A 22,566-nucleotide genomic window follows, 5' to 3' on the forward strand; every position below is an offset into this window, starting at 1 on the left:
TATCGCTTTTCTCATTGGCTCACAGACTCTCGACATTTCCCCTCCTCCACTCGTGTGGATATCTATCCCAAAGTCCAACCCCCACGGTTTTCATTTCAGGAAGAAGCACATTTAACGTCGCATCCAGTGCGGCTGGCTCGATGCCTTTAACGTTTCAACATTTACAAAACTATAACACCTGTCTGCGAACCAGAAAGCGGTTTCTATGTAGTCTGCGGCCGCTCGGACCTCCCCAGCTGTCTATCCCGGTTTGAGACCAGAGAATATGGACTGGACAGTGAGCAGTCGGGCCCTGGTGTGGTGCATTTTAGCCCTGCTTTGCTACGCTGGTCTCCCACAAAAGGTAAGAGAGCTAGCTGGTTAAGCTAGCTAAACTTGGAGGACACTAACAGCAAAATTATGGTTTTAAACAAAACGTGGACAGACATTTTTCACTACACGGGTGTCACCGCAGGGAGCTAAAATTGTGTCACTGAAGCCTGTTTGTGTGCTTCGTGTTGCCCCAACATGATAGAAGTGAGCTAACACAGATGTTAGCTACCTGACTGAAAAGCTCTAAAATTGAACTTTAGTGGCACCAACTTTACATTTTCAGCGCTTCAGACCCGCTTCACGAGCGAAAGAAGCAAACATGTTTACATTAACATTTTTGTTAAACATCTGAGTTATTGCGGAAAACGAGAAATTTTGTATTTACATGTTTAGATGTCTTCGTTTGCTTGTTTCAAAAACTGGATTTTTAAGTGTTTTTGTAGCTTGGTGATAAGTTAGTACGCAGTATCTTTTACAAGCATCAGCACACATCCTGTCCCTTCACATCCACATCAGTAGCATCAGTAATCGCTGTAGTATTTTTAAGCTGCAGAGGTGACAAACCAGGCACCACAATGTGATGGCTTGAATAAACATTCTCCAAACGCTGGAGACATTGATGAGATATTACAATTGCAAGCTCAGTTCAAGGTAATGAGAGGTGGCTACAGAAAATGTGCTCCCTCTGTTGTTGGTTTTCTTAATCTCGAAGGATAACATTGTGCATAAATTAAGCTATCATGCAGAAACACCTGCACTCAGTAACTGCATGCAAGAGATGGAATATGTATGAACTAGTACGTGTGCTAGTGATGTATTGGTATCAAATTTCTTCTTCTTCTTTGCAAAAGAAATGGTTCTCACAAAAGCTTTGAAAAGCTGTAATTGGATCTGGGCGTTCTTTTAGTTCTGACCAAAACCCCTATGGCGACCCTCCCTATTATCCACCAACACCAATCCCATCCTCACCTATCCTGTATTGCTAACATCCTGTAAATGAGCCAGATCTCATAGTAAAAGGCTGGAGGCAGAGACCCTTCAGTACCCAGATACTAAACCACTTCAGCTAAACAGGAGATTAAACTAGCTTTATAATTCCCTATCATGTCTCAGGTTACTCTCTTAGCCTGTTAAGATGGTCTGTTGGTGTAGCGAGGGTGACGGATGATAGGCTATCTATAGATTCTGACTAACATGTGTCTGAGTGGTAGATATAAATTGGATATTTTCAGAGAATATATCTCTTTCCTTGTCACTGTTTTTAAGGTCAGCTGATTTTTTTTTTCCATTAAGGGAAGGACGTCTCTGACTAAAAGCTTGCTAACTGTTTCAGCAAAACATAATATTTGTTTATAGATGCACTTTTAGTCTTTTCTAATGCCTCACTTTACACTCTGCAGGCTGTGTATAACAACACTATATTTAATACTTTTGTCCTCAGTTGTAGTTTACCCATTGCTCACAAGAACAGCATTTTATTTTCATCCTTATTTTTCCAGTATGGAGACAAGATTAAGGTTTGTTTTTAAAAGAAAATGGGTAAAAGGCTGCGATCTTACTCTTGTCTTATCACAGGAGTGGATTGACTCCACTTTGACTGAGCGTGCCTGATTGTGGGCCAACATGTGACATATTTTTTGTTTTGGTTTTTTTGCTTCCTGCACAAAAGCAAGCTGCAAACACAGCTTATTGCTGCAGACAAGCTAATCGGTAGGACAGGCAGAGGTAATTTAGCAAGAAGTTAATTACCACACGGAGGTAGTTTTTGACTGGTGAACTCTTAATACCATTCACAAATGTCATTATTCCTCTTCTATTATTATTTATTTTCTAAGATTTATATTCACAGAACCCTCACCCCTCTTATGTATGTGATCCAAAAGCCCATTCTTCACAGCACAGCTTCTCTCAGGGTTTTTACTTAAGGGGGAAAGAAGCGAAATAATTTTCTGTTATACTTCACTGTCTTTATCAACCCTGCTTTATAAAGTCTTTATTGTTCTTTGGCTCCTTAATGCGCTTCTCTGTAATCACATAATCGCCTGAGAGGTCAGATAATAAAGGAAAATACTTGTGTCTTTCGCTGTAGCCTGTACTCAGACAGCCAAACAGATGACTACATCTGCACACATGTTTTTATAGTCTCTCCATGGTCTGCTGCTCTAAATTATGAGCATGATGACGCTAAAACGAACAGGCCATGCTTTCTCTTAATATGCCAGGTATTTGAGGTGTGTATCAACCCAAATAGAGAGGTGAAATAGTTATCAGTATAACTCAGTCTGCTCCTAACCTCGTGTTGCACTGTACTTTGGTTGGCAGAAAGAATATGAGAACAAAAACAAACTATGTTTTAACCCCTGTCTGTTGGTTGGTGATGTACTCCAGCATCTTATCAGACACAGAGGGTTGTGATGCATGTAACGTGCTATCAAAGTGCTTTGTTTACACTCAGCTGGAAAGCTGCCAATTACAGCCGTCCTGTGTTCAGGTTGGTCTGGCAAGCAACAGGCTGTGAAGCACCGTGACACTTCAGTGACTGCTAACAGGGATACCATAAGCATTGTAGTCTGTGTGCCTTTAAGCCATGCTGGGTCTCATTGCAGAAGGAAAAGAAGATCTTTAGAATAAGCCAAGATTTTGGTTTCACCTCAGTCTTGTAGTATTATGTAACACTCTTGTGCAATAACTTCACATTTCTCTTTTAGAAAAAAGAATGAGGAAATGAGAGGGAGTGCACCAATATTTCACCATTAACTTATACAGCGCTTTATAACTCACATGCTCAATCATGGCTAGCAGCCAGATTCTGTCTAGCAGATGTCCCTGAAGCTGAATACTGTATCCACCAGCTGATGAATATCAGTGTGCATCCAAGACTAGGGGGCTAGCAGATGTTTGGAGAGTTATTTGTTTGCAAAACCAAGAGCGCTGGTAAAGGTTACAGGGGGCCTAAAACTGGATTAGTTATGGTTTTTCTCATCAGTTCGGCACCCAGTGGGAACTGTCACAGATGCACATTGTTGACACAAATGCTTGTATAGGATAGGTGAGACTACAGCAGGGGTTTTGTAGGCAAATGTAGAAGGACACAGTTTCTTTATGTAGATAGTGTGAAACTTTCAGGGTTTGTTTGGCCTTGGTTTCTGCACAGACTATTAAAGCATGCTAGTGTCTTCCCATTTTTTGAGCAGAATGACTCACAGGAAGAAAGAATTGAGCGTTTTAACATGGTAAAATTTGGAGTTTAACTGTGATTTGGTGCTTTCTCACTAGTGTAGCCTGTATTACGTTTTCTATTCACTCTTAAAAGTGGGGAAATACACTCTTTTGTTTCTCCCCTCTCACTAGTGGTGCTTCTCTGAGAGCCTCTTGTCTGTGCCAGATAGTAATCTTTGTGAAATGTAGAAGTAATTTAATTGAGTGCTGGTACACGAAGACAACACTTGAAACCTGGGTTGAAGAATATTTATGGTAGTCGTCATTAACAGAAAAGTGTTAAGACTCAAGGTTGATCTGGTGACCCCCCTCTCAGCCTCGAGTCTGTCAGAGCCTGTACTAATCCAAAGCAACCTGACATTCAACCACCCAGAAATTGCACTATGCATTGCTGTGTTGCAACAAAATGTACTATGTAATAGCCTGCTATTGTATCTGACTGCCTTATAGTGCTGACACCACAGCCCATAATCTGCCAGAGTAGCATCTGTTGTTTCCTCTGTATTTCCCAGCTTTGCCAGTCATTTTACAGTATATAACAGTCAGTCCTTCTCTCATTTCTATGTTGCAATAATTTCAGTTAAAGTAAGTCTTGGGTAACATTGTTATTAGCTGTTTAACTGTATTAATAATATTTGAAGCACACGGAAAGCTGAAAACAGTGTCATAATCAAGTAGTGGTTTTAGAGATGTAATTACAGACCAATACAGAGGTGTTAACTGTTAAATAAACTGTTGGATACACTGCTGTTTATATATATATTTTTAAGCCAAAAGATTGTTTTGAGTGGGCCTGATAGCTTGTCCAGTACCTGTTGCAAGTTTGAGAAAATATCTCATCAAATGATCACGGTAGAAGGACTGATCAGGTTGGGTTTGTGCATTTTTCTGTGGGGAGGCAAGCGCGTCCACTGGAGTTTTTTCCTGCCAGAAACTGAAAGATGCCCACGACTTGGTTATCAAGAGTGGAGTTTCTAGCATTCCTTAGTGGGTGACTGGAGCACTCTTCACCCACAGTGTTGTTAATTCTGGCATAAGCCAAGTCATGGGGCTGGATTGCTTTGCCACTGTTATGGGTTTTGTGGGTTCAGTTGTTTTCCCTGCACAGTCTTTCATTTTACTTTCTCTTTATTTTCTCTTTGTATGTACTGGTTTATCTCCTCCTTTTATACTGGCTATTTCTTTCATGTGCTGAACCCATGTCTGTTCTTGTGCCACATATTTCTGAGTAGGAGAAAAAGGTTGTGAAAGGATTAGGTGCCCGTATAGCTCGTCAGCCTACTAGTCATCTGTGCAGCGGGATGTTGAAGCACTCTTCTGAGTTAATCCATTGCGAAATCTGTTTTCAAGTAGAGTGACAAAAAAAACCCCTGAAGTCAATTTACGATTCCCTTTGTGCTCTTGGAGGCTTGGTTTACCTCTAGCTTTCATTTTATCTGGGATTATGGTATATAACGTTATTTTAAAAAAAAAACTCAAAGAAAAGCTGAGCTGCTGCTGCTAGAGGTTATACAGATAAAAATAGCTGCATAGGTGTATGATATCAGGCAGCGATGACCCTCAATGCTGCTGCGGACTCTGACACATCATCAGTGTCAGTGTGACATGCAGCTCTCTCCAGCCACAGCTTTCTGAGTGCACACAGCCCGACCACTTACAGTCACCATCTTTCTCTGCCTCCTCAGCCAGTGGGCACTGACCTCTGGTGCTGCATCTTGTAGTGTGCACAATACAGCACTGGGAGATCAGTTCGACAGAAAGACAGGAGTCTGTATGTTTGACATCAGACATTTTGTGTTTTTAAATAGTATTATAAAGTAAGATTCCACCCTAACTGACTCACCAACCCACACACAGCTCTGACTGATAGGTTCTGGCAGTTTTTGTCTGGCTGACGAGCACTTCAGCTTCCACAATCAGTAGACAAGTAGACAAGCTTCAAACCTCATCATTTCTAGACAAATGGTCCGTTTTCATTTCTCATGCAAAGCAGACAAAATGTAGTCTAAAGTCGAGTTGCATACTTCGTGGCAGCATGACAGTAGATTAACTCAGCCAAAGGCCCAGTTTGATAACCTTTTCACTAAGTAACTTTGGCTGTGGTGGTAAAGATTGAATGGCAAGAAAAATGTTTTTATTTATTCTTTTTTTTGTTAAGATATTCTATCATTCTGTCCTTGATGAATTATGAAAAGTTGGCCGGAACAGAAAAGCCAGCGGCCTTGGGGTTCGTTGTGAATAATGCTACGTTCCGGTTATCTCAGAAGTTGGGAATGACTGCACTCATGGGTTAGTGCATTCCAGAAAGTGTGGGAAAAACAAAAACACGATTTCTTATAGGCTTTTTTTTTTTTTTATCAAGGCAAAGGTATTCAGGTATTGATCACAATACAGTATAATCCTTGTTCTGTTGCGCTGAAACACCACTACAGCCTGGCCAGTGCTCTGTATATGGCTTATTTAATGAGTCACAAATACAGAACAGTACTGATTTAAAGTTTTACAGTTTTAAGTTCAGGGTTGCCATGTTGGATTGTTAGCTCAGGGTTTCTGGGGCCTTCTTCGACTTTCCAAGCGGAAAATCAGTTCAGGGGGCTTTCTAGATTCAAACTTTGACTGGGAACTCGGAAATTCAGACTTCAGACTTTTTCTTGGAACGCACCACAACCATTAAAAAAAATCATCAAAAACTGCATTAAAAACACAGGCATTGGGTGCAGAGCAAACTTTCTATTATTTGTAACACCTGTTTTCTCTTTAGCTGTTTGTATGTTTTATCTTTGCGACTGGCTGAAGGACCAACAGCATAAACAGTTGTAGCCCACAGACCACATGCTTGTGAAACTGGCCTGCAAAGTTTCCTAGCCTCCACGTGGACCAATGTAAATGCATGAAAAAGCCATAAGGGCTTATCCAGTAACCTTCCCCCTGTCATCCACCCTGTCAGCTTCTTTCTTATTGCGTCTTCTGCTGTATTGATTTGAAGTTCATTGATTTTTATAAGGGTGGCAAACTCCCTGGGGCAAATGACTGCCATGCAAGTTCTAGCAAAGGCTAGTTATTGCAGGGTGATGATGAAAGCATCTTTTTGAAGGTGTAACATTTTCTTCCGTCTGATGCCTTCGTCTTGCAGTGTAAACAATTTCAACATTTTCCTAACGTTTGCTTCAGCCGTCTGTGCAGATAACCAGTGTCTGACTGCAAATGAGATTGCAGTTCTTTGCCAGTGTCTGATTATGATTATTTTATTTATTTATTTTTTTAACTTTGCAAATGTGATAATTTTTATTTGCATCAACCATACATAACTTGTTGTATTAAGAGCTGTTTGTGTTTGTGCTCTTTGTAGGGGCTTTGCAGTGGCAGCACAGTGTCGCTTCCTGAAAGCCTGCTCTTTGTGTCCACCCTGGATGGAAACCTGCATGCTGTTAGCAAGAAATCAGGCTCTATTAAATGGACTCTAAAAGAAGGTAAGAGGAGAGGACTGGAGTCAGGTTTAGGTCTTTGTTTGTGTTTTTCTCTGTTCAGCCCCATTAAAGCCCTGGGTTTTTTTGGGGTTTTTTTCTAAGCAGCCACAGGAAAAACAATGTATCCTGCTGCTTTTGAAAAAGAATAAAGAAAGTGTCAGAGAGGTGCCTGAGGTTCATTTTATTTATGTCATGTAAGCTGTTTTAGAATACAACAATAAGACATAAACTTTAAAGAATTTAAAAAGAATGAGCTACAGACAACTATTCTTGTCATTTTGTTTCAGTTTAATTTTATTTTATTTATATAGCGAATCACAACAGCAGTCGCCTCAAGGCGCTTAAATATTGTAGGGTAAAAGACTCTGTAATATTGGAGAGCCCCAACAATCAAATGACCACCTTTTATGCCAACACTTGGCAACAGTGGGAAGGAAAAACCCCTTTTAGCAGGAAGAAACCACAGGGATAGGCAGCAATCTGCCAGGACTGCTTGAGGGTGGGGGGAGGAAGATGGGACAAAAAACACAATATCCATGAATTGCACACTTCATAGATAATACTTGGCTTTCTTGTTAAACTGGCCTGTTGATTTGCAGTACTCCTTATGTGTTTTCTTTCCTTCTTTTATGAATGCAGGGTTGTGCACTTTGTCAACATATTAACACTAGGATTTAATTGTAACCTAATTGTAATATTAGGCAATATTTAAACCCAATTTATTAAAATGGTGTAATGCTGTCTAGGGCTTATTTATACTGGTAATGACTGTAACCATGTGAACAAACTAAAAGCAGTTAAAAGACATCTATACCTATGAATTATACCGTCAGAATAGTTATTGACAGGTGGTGTTTTCTAGGCTTGAATCCTATTTTCAGTCCCTACTTGAAGAGAGTCGTTTGAAAGGCTCCATTATGCATGAAAACTGGTTAATTATTAACTGAGAGAGGGGAAAATATAGCCTGTAATCAAGGTCGGAGTGGGCCGGGGTAAGCAACGTTGCCGTACTGCACATGCACCGTGTGCAGTGATTACCATGTTAATGTAGGAACTGTATCTTTGGGAGTTGTAGTAGATAAGATACACGAAGGGATAATTGGAAAACATTCAAGAGACATAATACGTGAGAAAGTTTCCCTGTTTTCTACATAAATTTCTGATACTTTTCTGACATTTTTAAGATTGGTAAAAGTAGAGATGTGGGCCTGTAAGTCCGTCTGCTACCCCATTAATAATGAGAGGCAGAAGCTGCCTCCTCCGCATCATCTGTTTTTCTGGAACAACTACTGAATATAAATGTAACCAGTTTTGTTCCAGGCTTTGCACACACCTGTTGTTGTGCGTCTGTCAGGCAACTGTAATCCTGCATAACGAAAAGGAGGCAGTAGTCTTTTATCTAGACCAAGGCAGTACAAGTCAAGCCACATGCTTGCACGTGCACATGTCCCCTTACTGTTTGCTTATTACTCTGTGTTGGCTTTGTAAACATATACTTGTATTAAAGGCGGTCAGGGGGTAACATCCTTGTATGTAGCACAGAAAAATAAATTGTTTTCTCCACACCCTCTGTAACCACATTGAATGAATGCTCGTACTGTTCTTTAGCACCTCCATATAATCTGTGCTTACACCCTGCTATTGTTGACCCCTTTGGGTGCCTCCACCTGGTCCACACCCTGTATGTTCACAGTGTAAGGGAGGTGTGTGTTTAACCTGTTTAAATGGAGGCTTCACATTTTGACTGTTGCGTGTCAAGGAAGCACACTGGTATTTTAAAAGTTGTTGTAGTGGCTGGCCGTATTAGTGTTTTCTCTTTTTTTAAAAGGGATTTTCCCTTCTTTTAGGGAACTGCTTGTTTGTTTGTGTGACATGGTAAGAAAATAAGATGTGATGAGAAAGTAACAGAAATGATGACAGCAGTAATGTTTCTTTGAAAATGAACCATCAATTTCTGTTTTTGTCAGATTAAATGATATGAATGCTTCTGTTTCATGTTCATATGAAACTAATTTTCACCTCTACTAAACAGCTTTCCACCAGATAGGCCAAATGATTGCATTAGTAGTAATACAAAGGGTTTGAAATATTTACTAAACTGGCAGAATTTCAGGTGGGAAATGCCCTGAAAGCTTCTTAATGCCTCTGTTTCCTTAGCAGGGCAGGAGTAAAAAAAAAAAAATTCTGTTTGCAAGATGAGCTGAGGAAATTATCACAGTATTTCCAATAAAACAATCACATTTTGTGCCTTAACAGTTGGTCTTTACATGTCTGATTTATTCACTGAAAGCTGTTTGTTGACATGCCTGTTTGCCTTTGATGTTTGCCACGGGGGAATCCATGTTCATTTGGACTGTGTGTCCTCTGCGATTTTAATGTCATCAGTGCTCATGTCATCCTCTTACTCAACCACTCCTGGCAGTGCTTTTCATTGTTGGTTGATATTCTTGTCACTCCTGACTAGCATCTTCTGGTCTCAATTCACAGATCCAGTTCTTCAGGTCCCCACGCATGTAGCAGAGTAAGTATCTTTGTGTTCACATGCATCCTTGTGTATTATGTTTAACTGTCAAAAGTTGATGAATGCAAATAATCGTGGCAATCTGTTGAGCTCATCTTGAGCCATGATCCTGATGCCGTTTTTCTTCTTTGCACCAGGCCGGCCTTTCTGCCTGACCCAAATGATGGCAGCCTGTACTCTCTAGGCGGGAAGAACAACGAAGGCCTCACAGTAAGAGGAAACCAACTTATCACACACTATAATCTCCCCCCTCTTTACTTCTCACTTCTCTGTTCGGGGGAAAAAGTATCTAAAAGTAATACTCTCTCATTTTAACTTGCAGTTGTGGGGATGCATAGATTCCATATATTATTTTAGGATTGCAGATTAATATTGTTTTCTAATGTTCATTCATTTTCCTTAAACAGAAATTACCCTTCACCATCCCGGAGTTGGTCCAAGCTTCTCCCTGTCGCAGTTCTGATGGAATCCTTTACATGGGTAAGGTGCATTCATAAATAAAATGATTAGGACACTTTTGATTAAGCTCAGTGTTTTATTTTCCGTGGCTGTGTGCAGTCCATGTCCTGTGTATCACCTTGTCTAGCTGAGCTGGTGACGTTCTGGCCTCAACAGAATATATCACAGTGGTTTTCTTTTCCACTCAGCCTGCTGTCGTTGCCTCTGCTCTTTTGAATTTGCAACAGTTAGCACAGAAAAGGTAATCTGCTGTGGTTACTATGTGTCATTGTTAAAAGGGAAGCGGCTGCCATTTGCCTCCCCGTGGTCATTATCAGTGAAGTATTTGCTTTCATTTAACTGACACTGCAGCCAGAAAAAGCATATTGGAGCTGATGAGTGTTACAAATTCTCACTACTTAAATTTGTTTATGTATGAATTTTTTGCAAAGTAGATTTTGCAGTTATCAGGGCCAAACAACCGTCCCTCTTTGTCTGCTTTCTGTCAATCAATCAAGCCATTTTCTGTTTTATGGCTTTTGTATTGATCTATAACTAGAAACGACTGGCATTGCTTCTACACCCTGCATTGACAAAGTAGGCGAGGCAAGGAGTCCGTAAGCTGCTTATTGAATTACAGAATGGGTAACACCCATTTCTGTCAATCTTTAAATCCATATTGTTTTCCTTGGCCAGTTTTCTTTACATGAGGCAAATATATGTTAGATGTTTTGCACTCTCTCCTGCTACACCTTTGTTTCCGTGTGACAAAACGAAGAGTAGGAAGTAAAATTGGAAAAGCCTCATGAGAAGGTGCCCTCTTTGAGGATGGACACACACAGTGGTAGTAAAATAAAGCAATAGTGAGAATTAAAGTGTCACGATTGGATACATAAAACCCCGCCTATGAATATGTAAATATGAAATGCAACAACAGGTTTGTAGGACATGATTATGAAATTGCTTTTGCAAGGAGCAGTTTGAATGTTGAAATCTTGCTAAGTAATTGCGTTATGTGCTCACACACAGGTAAAAAGCAGGACTTGTGGTATGTGGTGGATCTGTTGACTGGTGAGAAACAGCAAACCCTGACCTCATCGTTTGCTGAGATGTTCTGCCCCTCTTCATCTCTTCTCTATCTGGGACGCACAGGTAAAAGCAAAACCAACCCAGCAACACTGTTAACTGACACAACGATAGTCTCTGCGGTTCATCCTGTTCAGTTGTTGATTTTAATCAACTAAGTTTATTTGTCTTGCATACTCTGGTAAGCCCAGACAGTTTGCAAACCATTGTTTGCCTCTTACTCATCCAATCTCCAACCTCGCCTCAAAGAGTGCTATCCCCTGATCTGCCCTTGCAGACTTTAATGTCTGGGTTAAACAGGATGTTATGGTCCAGCAGAGGTAGGCAGTTTAGTGCTCGTCTGCCGACAGTGAGCTCTGTTGTGAGATGGGTGCAGTGCGCAAAATATGTAGTACAACCTGTCTGTGGGCCACTCTTTGCTTGTACTGTTGTTGGTCTGTGAGCCAGCAGGCTGACAAGAGTAAAGTTACAACATAAAAAAAGCTGATGTGAAACACTGTTAATAACAATGAAAAAGTGTCACTGTCTATGCTTTTCATGCAGTTCTCCCATTCCTGGTGAGCTCTGCTGTTTCTCCCTGCTCTATTCCACCCCAATCCAAGCTGGAGGAGTGCAAATTAGTACGTCTGGGGGTGTGTGAAAACCCCCCCTCTCCCCTCCATCTTAATTTTATACACAGACGGGCACATTTGCTGGAGCATGAAAGCTTTACCTGTAACTATAACTGCAGACAAGGAACTAGAGTCCTGCAAATCTCATCCACCCATCCATCATCTCCTACTTATCTAGTACTTGGTTGTGGGGGTAGCAACCTAAGCAGAGAAGCCCACACCTCCCTCCCACCAGTCACCACCTCTAGCTAAACCTGGAGAACATCTAGGCATCTCAGTGTGTGTGATTTTGATAACCGCCATTAATCCTGAACATGGTGTGAGGTCAAAACCTAATTTGTAAACACAGCATATAAGCTGAATTTTCTTTCTTTACATTCCCATTGTTGCAGAAGAAGTTGAACACTGCTTTACATCTTTCTTACTACCTGAAATTGGTTTAAAAAAAGGCTTTTTGTAGGTTACTTAAGAAATCTGTAAAATACTTTAAACTGCATCCCTGTCAAAAGTGGTCATCACAGCAGGCAGCTTAGCATATTTGATTTGTGAATATTTTCTTCCGGATCAAACCAGGCATCTTTTCCTTGTTAAGCAAAAGTGCAAACCACTACACCACAGAGCACTTGGCGAGTTTGTATAAGCACAAAAATGTCTTTCTTTTGTGAACATATCCCTGCTGTTCATTTCTCTGTTAGAGTATACCATCACCATGTATGACACCAAGAGCAGAGAGCTGCGCTGGAATGCCACCTACTCCGACTACGCCTCCACCCTCCCTGACGATGACACCAAATACAGTAAGATCCTTGGAGAAGTCTGTGTGTTTTATAGCTTTAGTTTCCAACAGACTGACTATAACATGTCTGCTTTTTTCTTTTTTTCTTCCTCAGAGATGGCTCATTTTGTGTCCAATGGTGACGGCCTTGTGGTGACCGTGGACAGCGAATCTGGAGATGTCCAGTGGGTCCAGAACTATAACTCTCCAGTGGTGGCCATGTATATCTGGCAGCGCGAGGGCCTCCGCAAAGTGGCCCATACTAACGTGGCCGTGGAGACCCTACGTTACCTCACTTTCATGTCTGGAGAGGTCGGCCGCATCACGCAGTGGAAATACCCATTTCCTAAGGAGAAGAAGCCCAAGAACAAATTCATGTAAATTATGCTTTTGTGTGCTTCACTGCTAAAGTGGATATTGCATGCTGGTTCCTGGAGGTCAGAATAGTTTCTTTCTGAATATTGTTAGAGCCAGCCAAACTGATTCATTCAGTTTCTGGAAACAAGCATTGGCTAAGAGTTCTCTCAGGCATGTTTCAGCATTTTGTGTGAATCACACTAAGAGGGTGGAATCAAAATATACTTTTATTTATCCAGCCTTTGATTGCGTACTGTTTGAGTTGAGACATGCAATATCTAAGTGGCTGCCAGAAGGCCCGAGGCCTGTACTATTAAGCAATTTAAACATACCCAGAAGCGCAACTGTCCACTAATCAAAGAACTGGGTGTTGGATCTCCAGCTTGCCCTGATTTGTTACCAGTTCTTCAACTGGTAAATGTGCTTTGTAGTTAAAAAGACTTTTATGGGGCTTTGTTAGACTAAAAGTGTTAGATAAATACAGACCATTTACATCATCATTTACCAAAAGCAAAATGGCAATCACACAACTGTGGTTATCAACTCTGGAGGTTTTCCAAATCTAGCTGCGAGCACGTCCACATAGCATCAGTGTTGGTCCCAGATAACCTGTTGCAACGGCTGAGCTGAACATTATTCACGAGAAAAACAAATCATCTGAAAAATGAGCAGTTTACAAATAACTGCCGTATCACTGTGACATCATTAAGACAAAAGTAGATCTAGATAGTTTCAGCCTCATTCTTTCTGCTGCAACCTTGCTGTTGTTAAACTCATGTTAAACATTTAGGGGCAAGTAAAGTAGAAATACAAAAATATAATTCAAATACCGTCTCAAGTACTTTGGAGCATTAACAGGTTGTGTAACGTCTTTACACTGACATAAAGGAGAGTTTCACTGACCCGGCTCACTTAAGATCAAAGTGTTCTGTATGTGGCCTTTGATGTAAAATGAGTTTGACATCCCTGGTTTAGACCATGATGTTCTATTTTCTACTTTTTAAAAAAAAAAAAAAAAAAAGATAATTAATTGTTTGGCAATGATTTTACATGCACTGTTCTTTTAGCTTAAACACAACTTGCTCCAGAGCCAGTTAGATCTGCAGAGCAACTAACGTACCAAAGAAACAAGTGACCCGCCTCCAAATCCCTGAAAACCCAGGTTTATACCAGAAGCCTCCTCGCTAACCTAAAGGCCAATTCTGTATTACAAGCCTCTAGTTTCACCTGTTGTTTCGCACTCTTGTATATTTTTACGTCTTGTATTAACACCTGCTGATGAAAAACATTCAGTGGGTTTCGGTACCTAGATCCTCTGTGAAAGTTTCGCCTGTATAGAGAGGTGATTTCAGGGAACTTGTATTTTTTATTTTTTGGAAGTGGTTTTGAATTTTTCATGGTGTGTAGATTCTGTTGTTAGGTTGCTTTATTTTGACTCTGCTATTTGTTTTGCAGGGCTACTTTGTATGTGGGCAAATACTCGACCAGTCTGTATGCTTCTCCCTCCTTGGTGCATGATGGAGTTACTGTGGTGGTGAGTGATAGCTGCATTTCTGTGTTCATTTCAGTAAAACATAAGTTGTGCATGACAGAGCAAAACATCAGTCAACAATCCTAATAGGTGATCTCTCTGTATCAGGGTTTTTTAATCTGTCTTCATTGTAGTGAGTGTTTTTTGGAAGGAATGTTAAAAAGCTTGTGTGGGTACATCATGCCCATGTTTTGTCTTAGCTTGCCTCAGCTCAGGTCATTTTGACTCACAGGCCTTGACTCCGTAACATTACTGTACTCTTGGGCTTACACAAGAAGCACACGAGGAATCTGCTTGATTACTCTGACTCGCTTAAATGTTTGTATTTGTGTATGTTTAGCCTCGTGGCAGCACATTCCCCATGCTGGAGGGCCCGGATAGCCAGGAGTCGGAAGAAGACAAGGAGTGTGTCATCACACCCAGCACCAGCGTGAAGTTCAACGCTGCGCTCCGTGAGCGGAACCAGGTCAACTTTATGAGGAACTACCTGCTTCTTATAGGTACTACGCCAATATAGAAACCAGACAGTAATATTAGGTCTAACCTACTAGCTTGTTTTATTTTATTTTCTTGATGCAATCAGGAAGCGGGTATCACACCTTTTGTTTATGTGCTAAGGCGTGTAAGCTGGTGGGTTTTGCACACAGGTTTCACACAGTTCAGGACCTTAAATGATCCCGTGTTCTTTCAGTGAAGATTTTGAGCCGACACTGCCCTCTGCTGGATACATTGTGGCCCCACTATAGGCTTTTCTTTGCATTGAAACACAGGCAGAAAATTACAACAGTTGAAATTGGTTTCTAGGTGAATGTTCATAAGTTTCCTAATGATAATGATGACAGTAGTGATATTTTAAAAATGTTCTTTGTTTATCAGGTCATCATGAGACGCCTCCAGAAGCTCACACTAAGATTCTTGAAAAATTCCCCGACAGCTTCCCACGCCATCAAGCTAACGTCATCCCACCAACGACTGACAAGAAAGTAGAGGAGGTTTGTCAGTGTGTCACCCATTAGTTATTTTAAGGTTTTATGCAGAATTTTAATAAATGTACTCTTGCTTTTCTGCCTTTTTCCTCATTTTTGTGTCTCTTTGCCTTCATGTAGAAGGTTAATGACAGTGGTATGGATGATGGGCCCCCTTCAGCTGTCCCTGAGACGTCTATCCAAGAACCTGGGACTGGTGGCCGCGGTGTGCGCCCAGAGGCCCCGGTGGATTCGATGCTTAAAGACATGGCTACCATCATCTTCTCCACATTCCTCCTGGCTGGCTGGGTTGCCTTTGTGATTACATACCCCAAAGTAAGTCAGTTACAGCATTCCATTGAACTGTTGATCATTTAAGATTAACTGTGAGGTTTAAAAAACTGTCATGAAAGAAGTAGGAAGGAAAACCTAAAGTATTTCAAGTTGATTAGCAATAAAGCATTGTATTAGTTTTTAATAAATTATGGTAATACATAATTAATATTTCCCATTTCTAACTAGTTGAAGTGGAGCTAATGTTAAGTGTTTTATATAAAATGAGGTTATAGAATAGAGGAAATGGAGCCTGATCAGTTTGTTTTTTGGGTATGATCACACTTTTTAAAATTAAATTTTAGCTTTTGCATCTCTCAGAACTTCTAAAATTGTGCACTGGCTTTTCAAACATTAATTTCTGAGAAATATTATAGATGATTTTAGAGAATTTGTTAATCTCTAGATTGCTCCTAAATTGCTTTTCACCCTGGGTTCAAAACCAGAATGAACAGTTATTGTCACCTAAAATAGTTGCTAGGTGACAACACATATTTACAATTAACTGCTGTGTTCACATCACTCACAGCTACTAATCAGTTGACATAGAGCGTTAACACATTATTTGTCTTCTAACAGAGTATGCACAAGCAGCAGCAGCTGCAGCACCAGGAGTTCCAGAGACAGATGGAGGAGAGGTTGGAGATGCTGCAGAGGCAGCAGCCTTTTCCACCTGCAGAAGTAGGCATGGGTTTGACTCTAGAGAGCGACTACCTGGAGGTGGCACGCACTCGCTCCGAATGCTCAGACCACAGCAGCCCCAATGTCACCCCTCGTGCCTCCAACCACTCCAACTTGTCTGTGTCTGAGCTGGGGAGCTCAGCCAATGAGCACGAAGATGGAGGTAACGACTGGAAAATTGCAGCCACACTCTTTAGGCTTGTTCAGCACTTAAATGGTTTAGCTTTCACTGACCAACATTTGTATTATCAGAGGCAGACTCCAGTGTTGTCAGAGTGGGGAACATAACTTTCCATCCCAAAGAGGTCCTGGGACATGGTGCTGAGGGGACTATTGTTTACAAGTAAGTTAACCAGCTAGTCGTTATTCACAGTGGTGATTTTTTTAAACTGTAAAATGCTGATGACCAATGTTGTATTTTTACCATTTCTCCACTAGGGGTCAGTTTGACAACCGTCCAGTTGCAGTGAAGAGGATTCTCCCAGAGTGCTTCAGCTTTGCAGACCGAGAAGTTCAGCTGCTGAGGGAGTCTGATGAGCATCCAAACGTCATCCGCTACTTCTGCACGGAGAGGGACCGTCAGTTCCAGTACATCGCCATTGAGCTGTGCGCTGCCTCCCTTCAGGAGGTAATCACTGACTTTTTTAGGAGTATGGAGAAGCTGATTTTAGGTTTCCTTAAAAGTGCCTTACTCCTGTGTCATTTGCATGTAGTTGTCTGAATTTAAGTCTAGCACATGATGGTTTTCATTGTCACTTTCTCACAACAAGTAAAATAAAGGACTTCCTATGTTAAAAATAATGTCGCAAAAAGTCTCTGATTGTGCTAATGGCTGTCCTTCATCTCTCTAGTATGTGGAACGAAAGGATTTCAATCGTCATGGACTTGAGCCTGTTATGCTTCTCCAGCAGACCATGTCTGGACTGACCCATCTGCACTCCCTCAACATTGGTATCCATCACTGAATACAAAATAGTGTTCATGTTTTCATTATCATTAAGTTTTTTGTGTGCCTAAACAACTCTTTCTGTCTTTTTCTTTTTGTCCTCGTATTTTTTTCTCCAGTCCACAGAGACCTGAAACCTCACAATATTCTAGTGTCCATGCCCAATGCACACGGTCGGGTCCGCGCCATGATTTCAGACTTCGGCCTGTGTAAGAAGCTCGCAGTGGGCCGCCACAGTTTCAGTAGGAGGTCTGGGGTGCCTGGCACTGAAGGCTGGATCGCACCAGAGGTCCTCAGCGAGGACTGCAAAGACAACCCAGTGAGTTGGTGGTAATTCTGCAGCTCTGTAATTATTACTGCAAAGTCAACTCTTACTGTCTCTATTGAGGAAATAAAACTTCCAACCGATGCAAGTTTAGCTAATACTTGATATTTGAAGTGGATGCTTTTGAGAATAAGATGAAAAAATTTTCAAAGGATTGTAGAACCCATTCCAGGATTAATAACAATAATACTAATATATATGTTGCAACAATGCTTTTAAATTGGTGTTAGCCTACATGCTGGATAATTTGTGTAAACAGAAGAAACCTTGTTGATGATGATGATGTTGATGGTTATGGTTCTGTTTCATTATACACAGCTGTGACCTTCTCTTTTCTTCCTCTCTGTCCCTTGTAGACCTGCGCAGTTGATATCTTCTCTGCTGGTTGTGTCTTCTACTACGTTGTGTCCCAGGGAAGCCACCCTTTTGGCAAATCACTGCAGAGGCAAGCAAACATCCTACTGGGCTCGTACAGCCTGGACCATCTGCAGAATGACAAACATGGTGAGGATTCGGCTTCTGGTTTTGGTAAAAGTAATGCAGGTTAAGTCATATGATTGTGTTGTTTGAGGACTTTGGGGTTTCTCATTTTAAGGCAAAATTATTTAAACCTTTGAAGATTTTCCCAGTGTGTCCACATAGTCCTCTGAGTTATGGAAAGGTTTCTTTAAACAGCACATCCTGATAGACTTCAGACCCGCAGACAAGAACTGGTTCATTCGGACGAGAAAAAAACAAACAGATACAAACTTGACAATGTAGCCGAAACATATCACTGAAAGTAAAAAGAAATACACGTTTAAGGAGATTCATATTCAAATTTTGGACAAAACAAAAAGTTAGAAAGAGGAGCAAAAGATGCAATATTTAAACCACATAAGTGTCTTTGAAAAGAGTTGTTGTTGTTTTTTTTATGTGTGTGTCTTTGTAATTATATGTGTTAAGAGGTGTGGCACATTGTCAGAACTACTATGTTTATGTCTTGCCAGGTGACATTGTAGCCAGAGATCTAATAGAGCAGATGCTGAGCATGGATCCCCACCGGAGGCCTTCGGCTGAAAGCGTTCTTAAGCACCCTTTCTTCTGGAGCCTGGAGAAGGAGCTGCAGTTCTTTCAGGTTACTCTTGTTTTTACCCTACCTGGTAAATTTCACTGCATGCTGTAAAAACGACTCCTCTGACACTGTTCCCGATGTGGTGTAAACCTTGCCAGTATACAGTGGTACTGCAGACTAGTCTGTGTTTAGACCCTGAACTTCCTTTAAATGTTCTAAATGGTGTAGTAGAGTATGTTCAGCTTCCCTTTTTAATAATAAGCTTCTGTATAAATTTAAAAACAAGTGTTTTTGATTACTGTGATATTAACTTCTACAATACATTTTTTATTTAAATAATACAATAATATTGTCATTGAGAACAACACTCCAGACTGCCTGCCATATTATATTCACTGGTTGTTTTTTGTTTTTGGTTGTTTTCAGGATGTGAGTGACAGAATAGAAAAGGAACCGCTGGACGGACCAATTGTGAGACAGCTGGAGAGAGGGGGGAGGGCTGTTGTCAAGGGTGACTGGAGAGAGCACATCACAGTGCCACTGCAGACCGGTATGAGACTGACTGCACAAACTCCTGAAGCCTCTTTTTGTAAAACGTTCTTCTTGTTTGTTGTGTGAAATTAGACTTGACAGTATTACATGTTACACAGTGACACGTATACTAGTTCACTTTACAGCTTGTTTAAGTGCCTCCCTGTATGTTCAGTTGCATGCAGCATCCTGCTGCAGGAAAACATTTGAGCATGTGGTTAATTAAGCATGCTACTTCCTGTCAACAGCACCAGTTGACCCAGTATCACAGCAACAGATTCTCCATGAACTCTGCGCTCATTTTTATTGACATAAAACATTTGGAACAGATATTAATGATTAATGCAGAGATAATGTTGATAACATAAAGGCATCACATTTAATAAAGATGAAATGGTACACATACCTTTTTATATGTTTTTAAATACAAGAGACACTTGGAACCATGCTCAGTTCAAGCTACAGCTTCAATAGTTTCAGGACTTCCTTTGTACTGATTCTGTGTTTAGAATTAATTTTTATGATCAATGCCTGAGCTCTGAGTTTTCCTTGTGTGGCAGATCTGAGGAAGTTTCGCTCCTATAAGGGCGGGTCAGTCAGAGACCTCCTGCGTGCAATGAGAAACAAGGTAAGAATTTATCCTTTATACCAAACAGCTTTGTGCTAAAGTGAGCCTGTTTTGCCACAGTCACATTCATGGCTGACCTTACTTCAACAGAAACACCATTATCGAGAGTTACCCGCTGAGGTCCAGGAGACTCTGGGCTCCATCCCCGATGACTTTGTCTCCTATTTCACCTCCCGCTTTCCCCACCTGCTGATGCACACCTACCTGGCCATGCGGACCTGCGCGCCTGAGAGACCATTCCTGCCTTACTACTGCTCTGCAGAACAGCTTGCTAAGACACAGGCCCAGTTAGCTCACCATGGGCCGCAAAGACATAATGAGCCATGCACTCAACACCTGCCAACATACACATCGCATTCGTCACTGCCGGAGCAGGTGTGTCACACAGCAGCTACTGAATCAGTGCCCTCATCAGCACCGGAGCCCGTATCGTCACATATCCCGGTTCAGACAGTGCAGCCGGCAGAGCCAGAACCGTCCACACAGACTGACTCACACAGTCAAACCTCAGAATCAACTCTCAGGCAAAGAGAATCCAATCAGCCTGAGGTGACCCCACTGACAAATCCTCCTATACTGGACAACAAACCAGTGTGAAATAGACTAGAGCCAGGTGGATCCAGCTCAGATGGGAGCACTGCCTTAAAGTGTGAGGGAGACAAAAGGAATGGTTGGACTCCTGGTTGTGGCTGTGCTGTGAGTCGGTGAGGACCAGGCCTGCAGCGCCTGGGATTCACCGCCAGACGCGGCCGCTGCATCCTGCATTAAGTGCCTTCTGCTAACCTGCATTAAAATGATCCCCAACACGAGACTATCCACGAGCCACCCTGAGAAATCCAGCAGGGTGTTGGATGTTTTATTGTAGCCGAACTGAGTGAAGAAAGCTTTTAATTTTATTACGGCATGTCCAAAAAGGTGTATCTGGTCTCCATTGTGGGGAAATGGGTCCAGATGTTGTTGAACACTTGGGTAGTTTTATTGTGCAATGTTGTGTACGTCTTGGTGAGCCTGTTCTCTGCACAGATACTGTATGTATATTTTTGTACAGACCAGTTCAGAATTTGGATCATTGATGATAAATTACTTGATGTGGCCGTTGTGCCTTTTTTTTTTGGTTTTCCCCTTTTTAATATCACTGTGCTGTATGTGTACAGATGTTTTAAAATTGACTATGCTAAATGTGCTTGATTCCATTTAATGCTGCTGCTAGACTGCTTCTCTTTTGTCAATCAAGACTATTGAGCTGACTCATTAAGAGTGGGCTCCTCCAAAGGGTGTTCAGGGTGACGTCTGGATACAGTGGGGTTTTTGTAATCCTCCTCTTTATAGAGTCAAATTAGGAGTTTGGAAGTCAGGCTGCAAAATGCTTGTGTAATAACTTTTTCAGGGGTGTCAAAGTGAAGTTAATGACTTGCACATTAAATTCTATTGTTTTTATACTGATATTTTGTGTGTTTTATGAGTGTGCTGCATGTCACGGCAGGGATTTGAAAGTCAAATACTTTACCTGCAAGCGCTTGAAGCAGCTGGTCTTGTCTGGGTTAGCCACAGATATGGTTAATATTGATCAAAATAGTCTAGAGTACAACCTCTCCTTTTCTCATATTAAAAGGTGTGAAACATTGCAACGTGGCAGTTTGACCACAAATTAATCTGTTGTACCCCAAAAAGAATCGGGGCGGTAACAAAGCTGCACCAGTGCGTGTCAGTCAGATAATGATGTTCCTATATTTAAAGCCAGACTTTACATATTAGGAAATAAAATTCAAATATAGTTTATCCCAGAAGAATTGCAGACTGAGCGCTTTAAATTCAAGGAAATGATGCCCGTTTACTCTTAGATGAGAACATCAGTGTCAGATTATGTGCACATTTTATATTTTGAAATGTTAACTTAAAAAAGCCACACTAGATACATAGAAAAGATTTGGGTCACACCTATTAATCTTTTAATATAGATGTATAAAAACAAGAACCTAGCCATACAGTCTACCTTTCAAATATTACTGAAAGACTGAGTTATTCTAAAGAGCTCACTGTATTGAGTGTGGTGCTGTAATAGGATGCCACTCTTTTAACAAGTAACAACAAGATATCCCACAACAGGTTTGTGGGATATCTAGTAAGGAAGACAGTTCACAATCAGCTTTTAGTGTTATTGCAAAGTGGCAGACCATTGCATAAATCTTTCCAATACTTTGCTGACACCTTAACTGCAGAGCTTCAAAAGTCCTCTGGCATTATCATCAGCACAAAAACTGTTCACCTTGATATTCGTGATGTAGTTTTTCTTGGCTAAGTGTTCCTATAGGTGGCCCAGTACTTTTGCCCATGTAGTGTATCTCAAAGACGATAAAGAATTCAAGTACTGGGTACTACCCTGTAAAATGCTTCATGTGGTGTTTGGAGTATGAGGGGTTTACACACAGGAGAAGAAGAAAATATTATTAGGCTTACTGTAACTTAGATTAGTTGATTAGATGAAAAACAATCTAGTTTTTACCTGTTACATAATTGACCATCAGTAATGTCATTGGAAACCTGCAGATATCAGCGACCTGTGCTACTTTGTATTGTCCTTCAGGGCACTGCTGACAACAGAGAATAATCCAATCCGAAGAATTTACTCTGTGAGCAGTCAGTCACTTTCATTATTTATAGCAACTGTCCTGTAAACACACTCCTCCACATATGCAGTGGATATTCACCCTCCGTAGTTGTTGAAACCCAACCTGGGCTCTATTTCAGAATGGTAAACATGAGTGCATTTATGTTTTGCTTAAAAG

General features: G+C 41.0%; 1 protein-coding gene across 1 annotated transcript; it reads left to right on the top strand.

Moving 5' to 3' along the window:
- Nucleotides 1–95: 95 nt before the first annotated feature.
- Nucleotides 96–21,223, top strand: ern1 (endoplasmic reticulum to nucleus signaling 1). The gene is made up of 22 exons (XM_085155909.1): nucleotides 96–343; nucleotides 6,881–7,001; nucleotides 9,486–9,519; nucleotides 9,657–9,729; nucleotides 9,927–9,999; nucleotides 10,987–11,109; nucleotides 12,350–12,451; nucleotides 12,545–12,806; nucleotides 14,242–14,320; nucleotides 14,658–14,817; nucleotides 15,194–15,309; nucleotides 15,424–15,618; nucleotides 16,195–16,459; nucleotides 16,549–16,639; nucleotides 16,735–16,924; nucleotides 17,148–17,247; nucleotides 17,362–17,561; nucleotides 17,924–18,071; nucleotides 18,557–18,684; nucleotides 19,048–19,171; nucleotides 19,713–19,780; nucleotides 19,871–21,223. The coding sequence occupies exons 1-22, from the start codon at nucleotides 266–268 to the stop codon at nucleotides 20,375–20,377; spliced, it is 3,237 nt and encodes a 1,078-aa protein (XP_085012035.1). The 5' UTR covers nucleotides 96–265; the 3' UTR covers nucleotides 20,378–21,223.
- Nucleotides 21,224–22,566: the final 1,343 nt, after the last annotated feature.

This window comes from Neolamprologus multifasciatus, chromosome 4 (genome assembly GCF_963576455.1).
Source record: "Neolamprologus multifasciatus chromosome 4, fNeoMul1.2, whole genome shotgun sequence".
In the NCBI taxonomy this organism is placed as follows: domain Eukaryota; kingdom Metazoa; phylum Chordata; class Actinopteri; order Cichliformes; family Cichlidae; genus Neolamprologus; species Neolamprologus multifasciatus.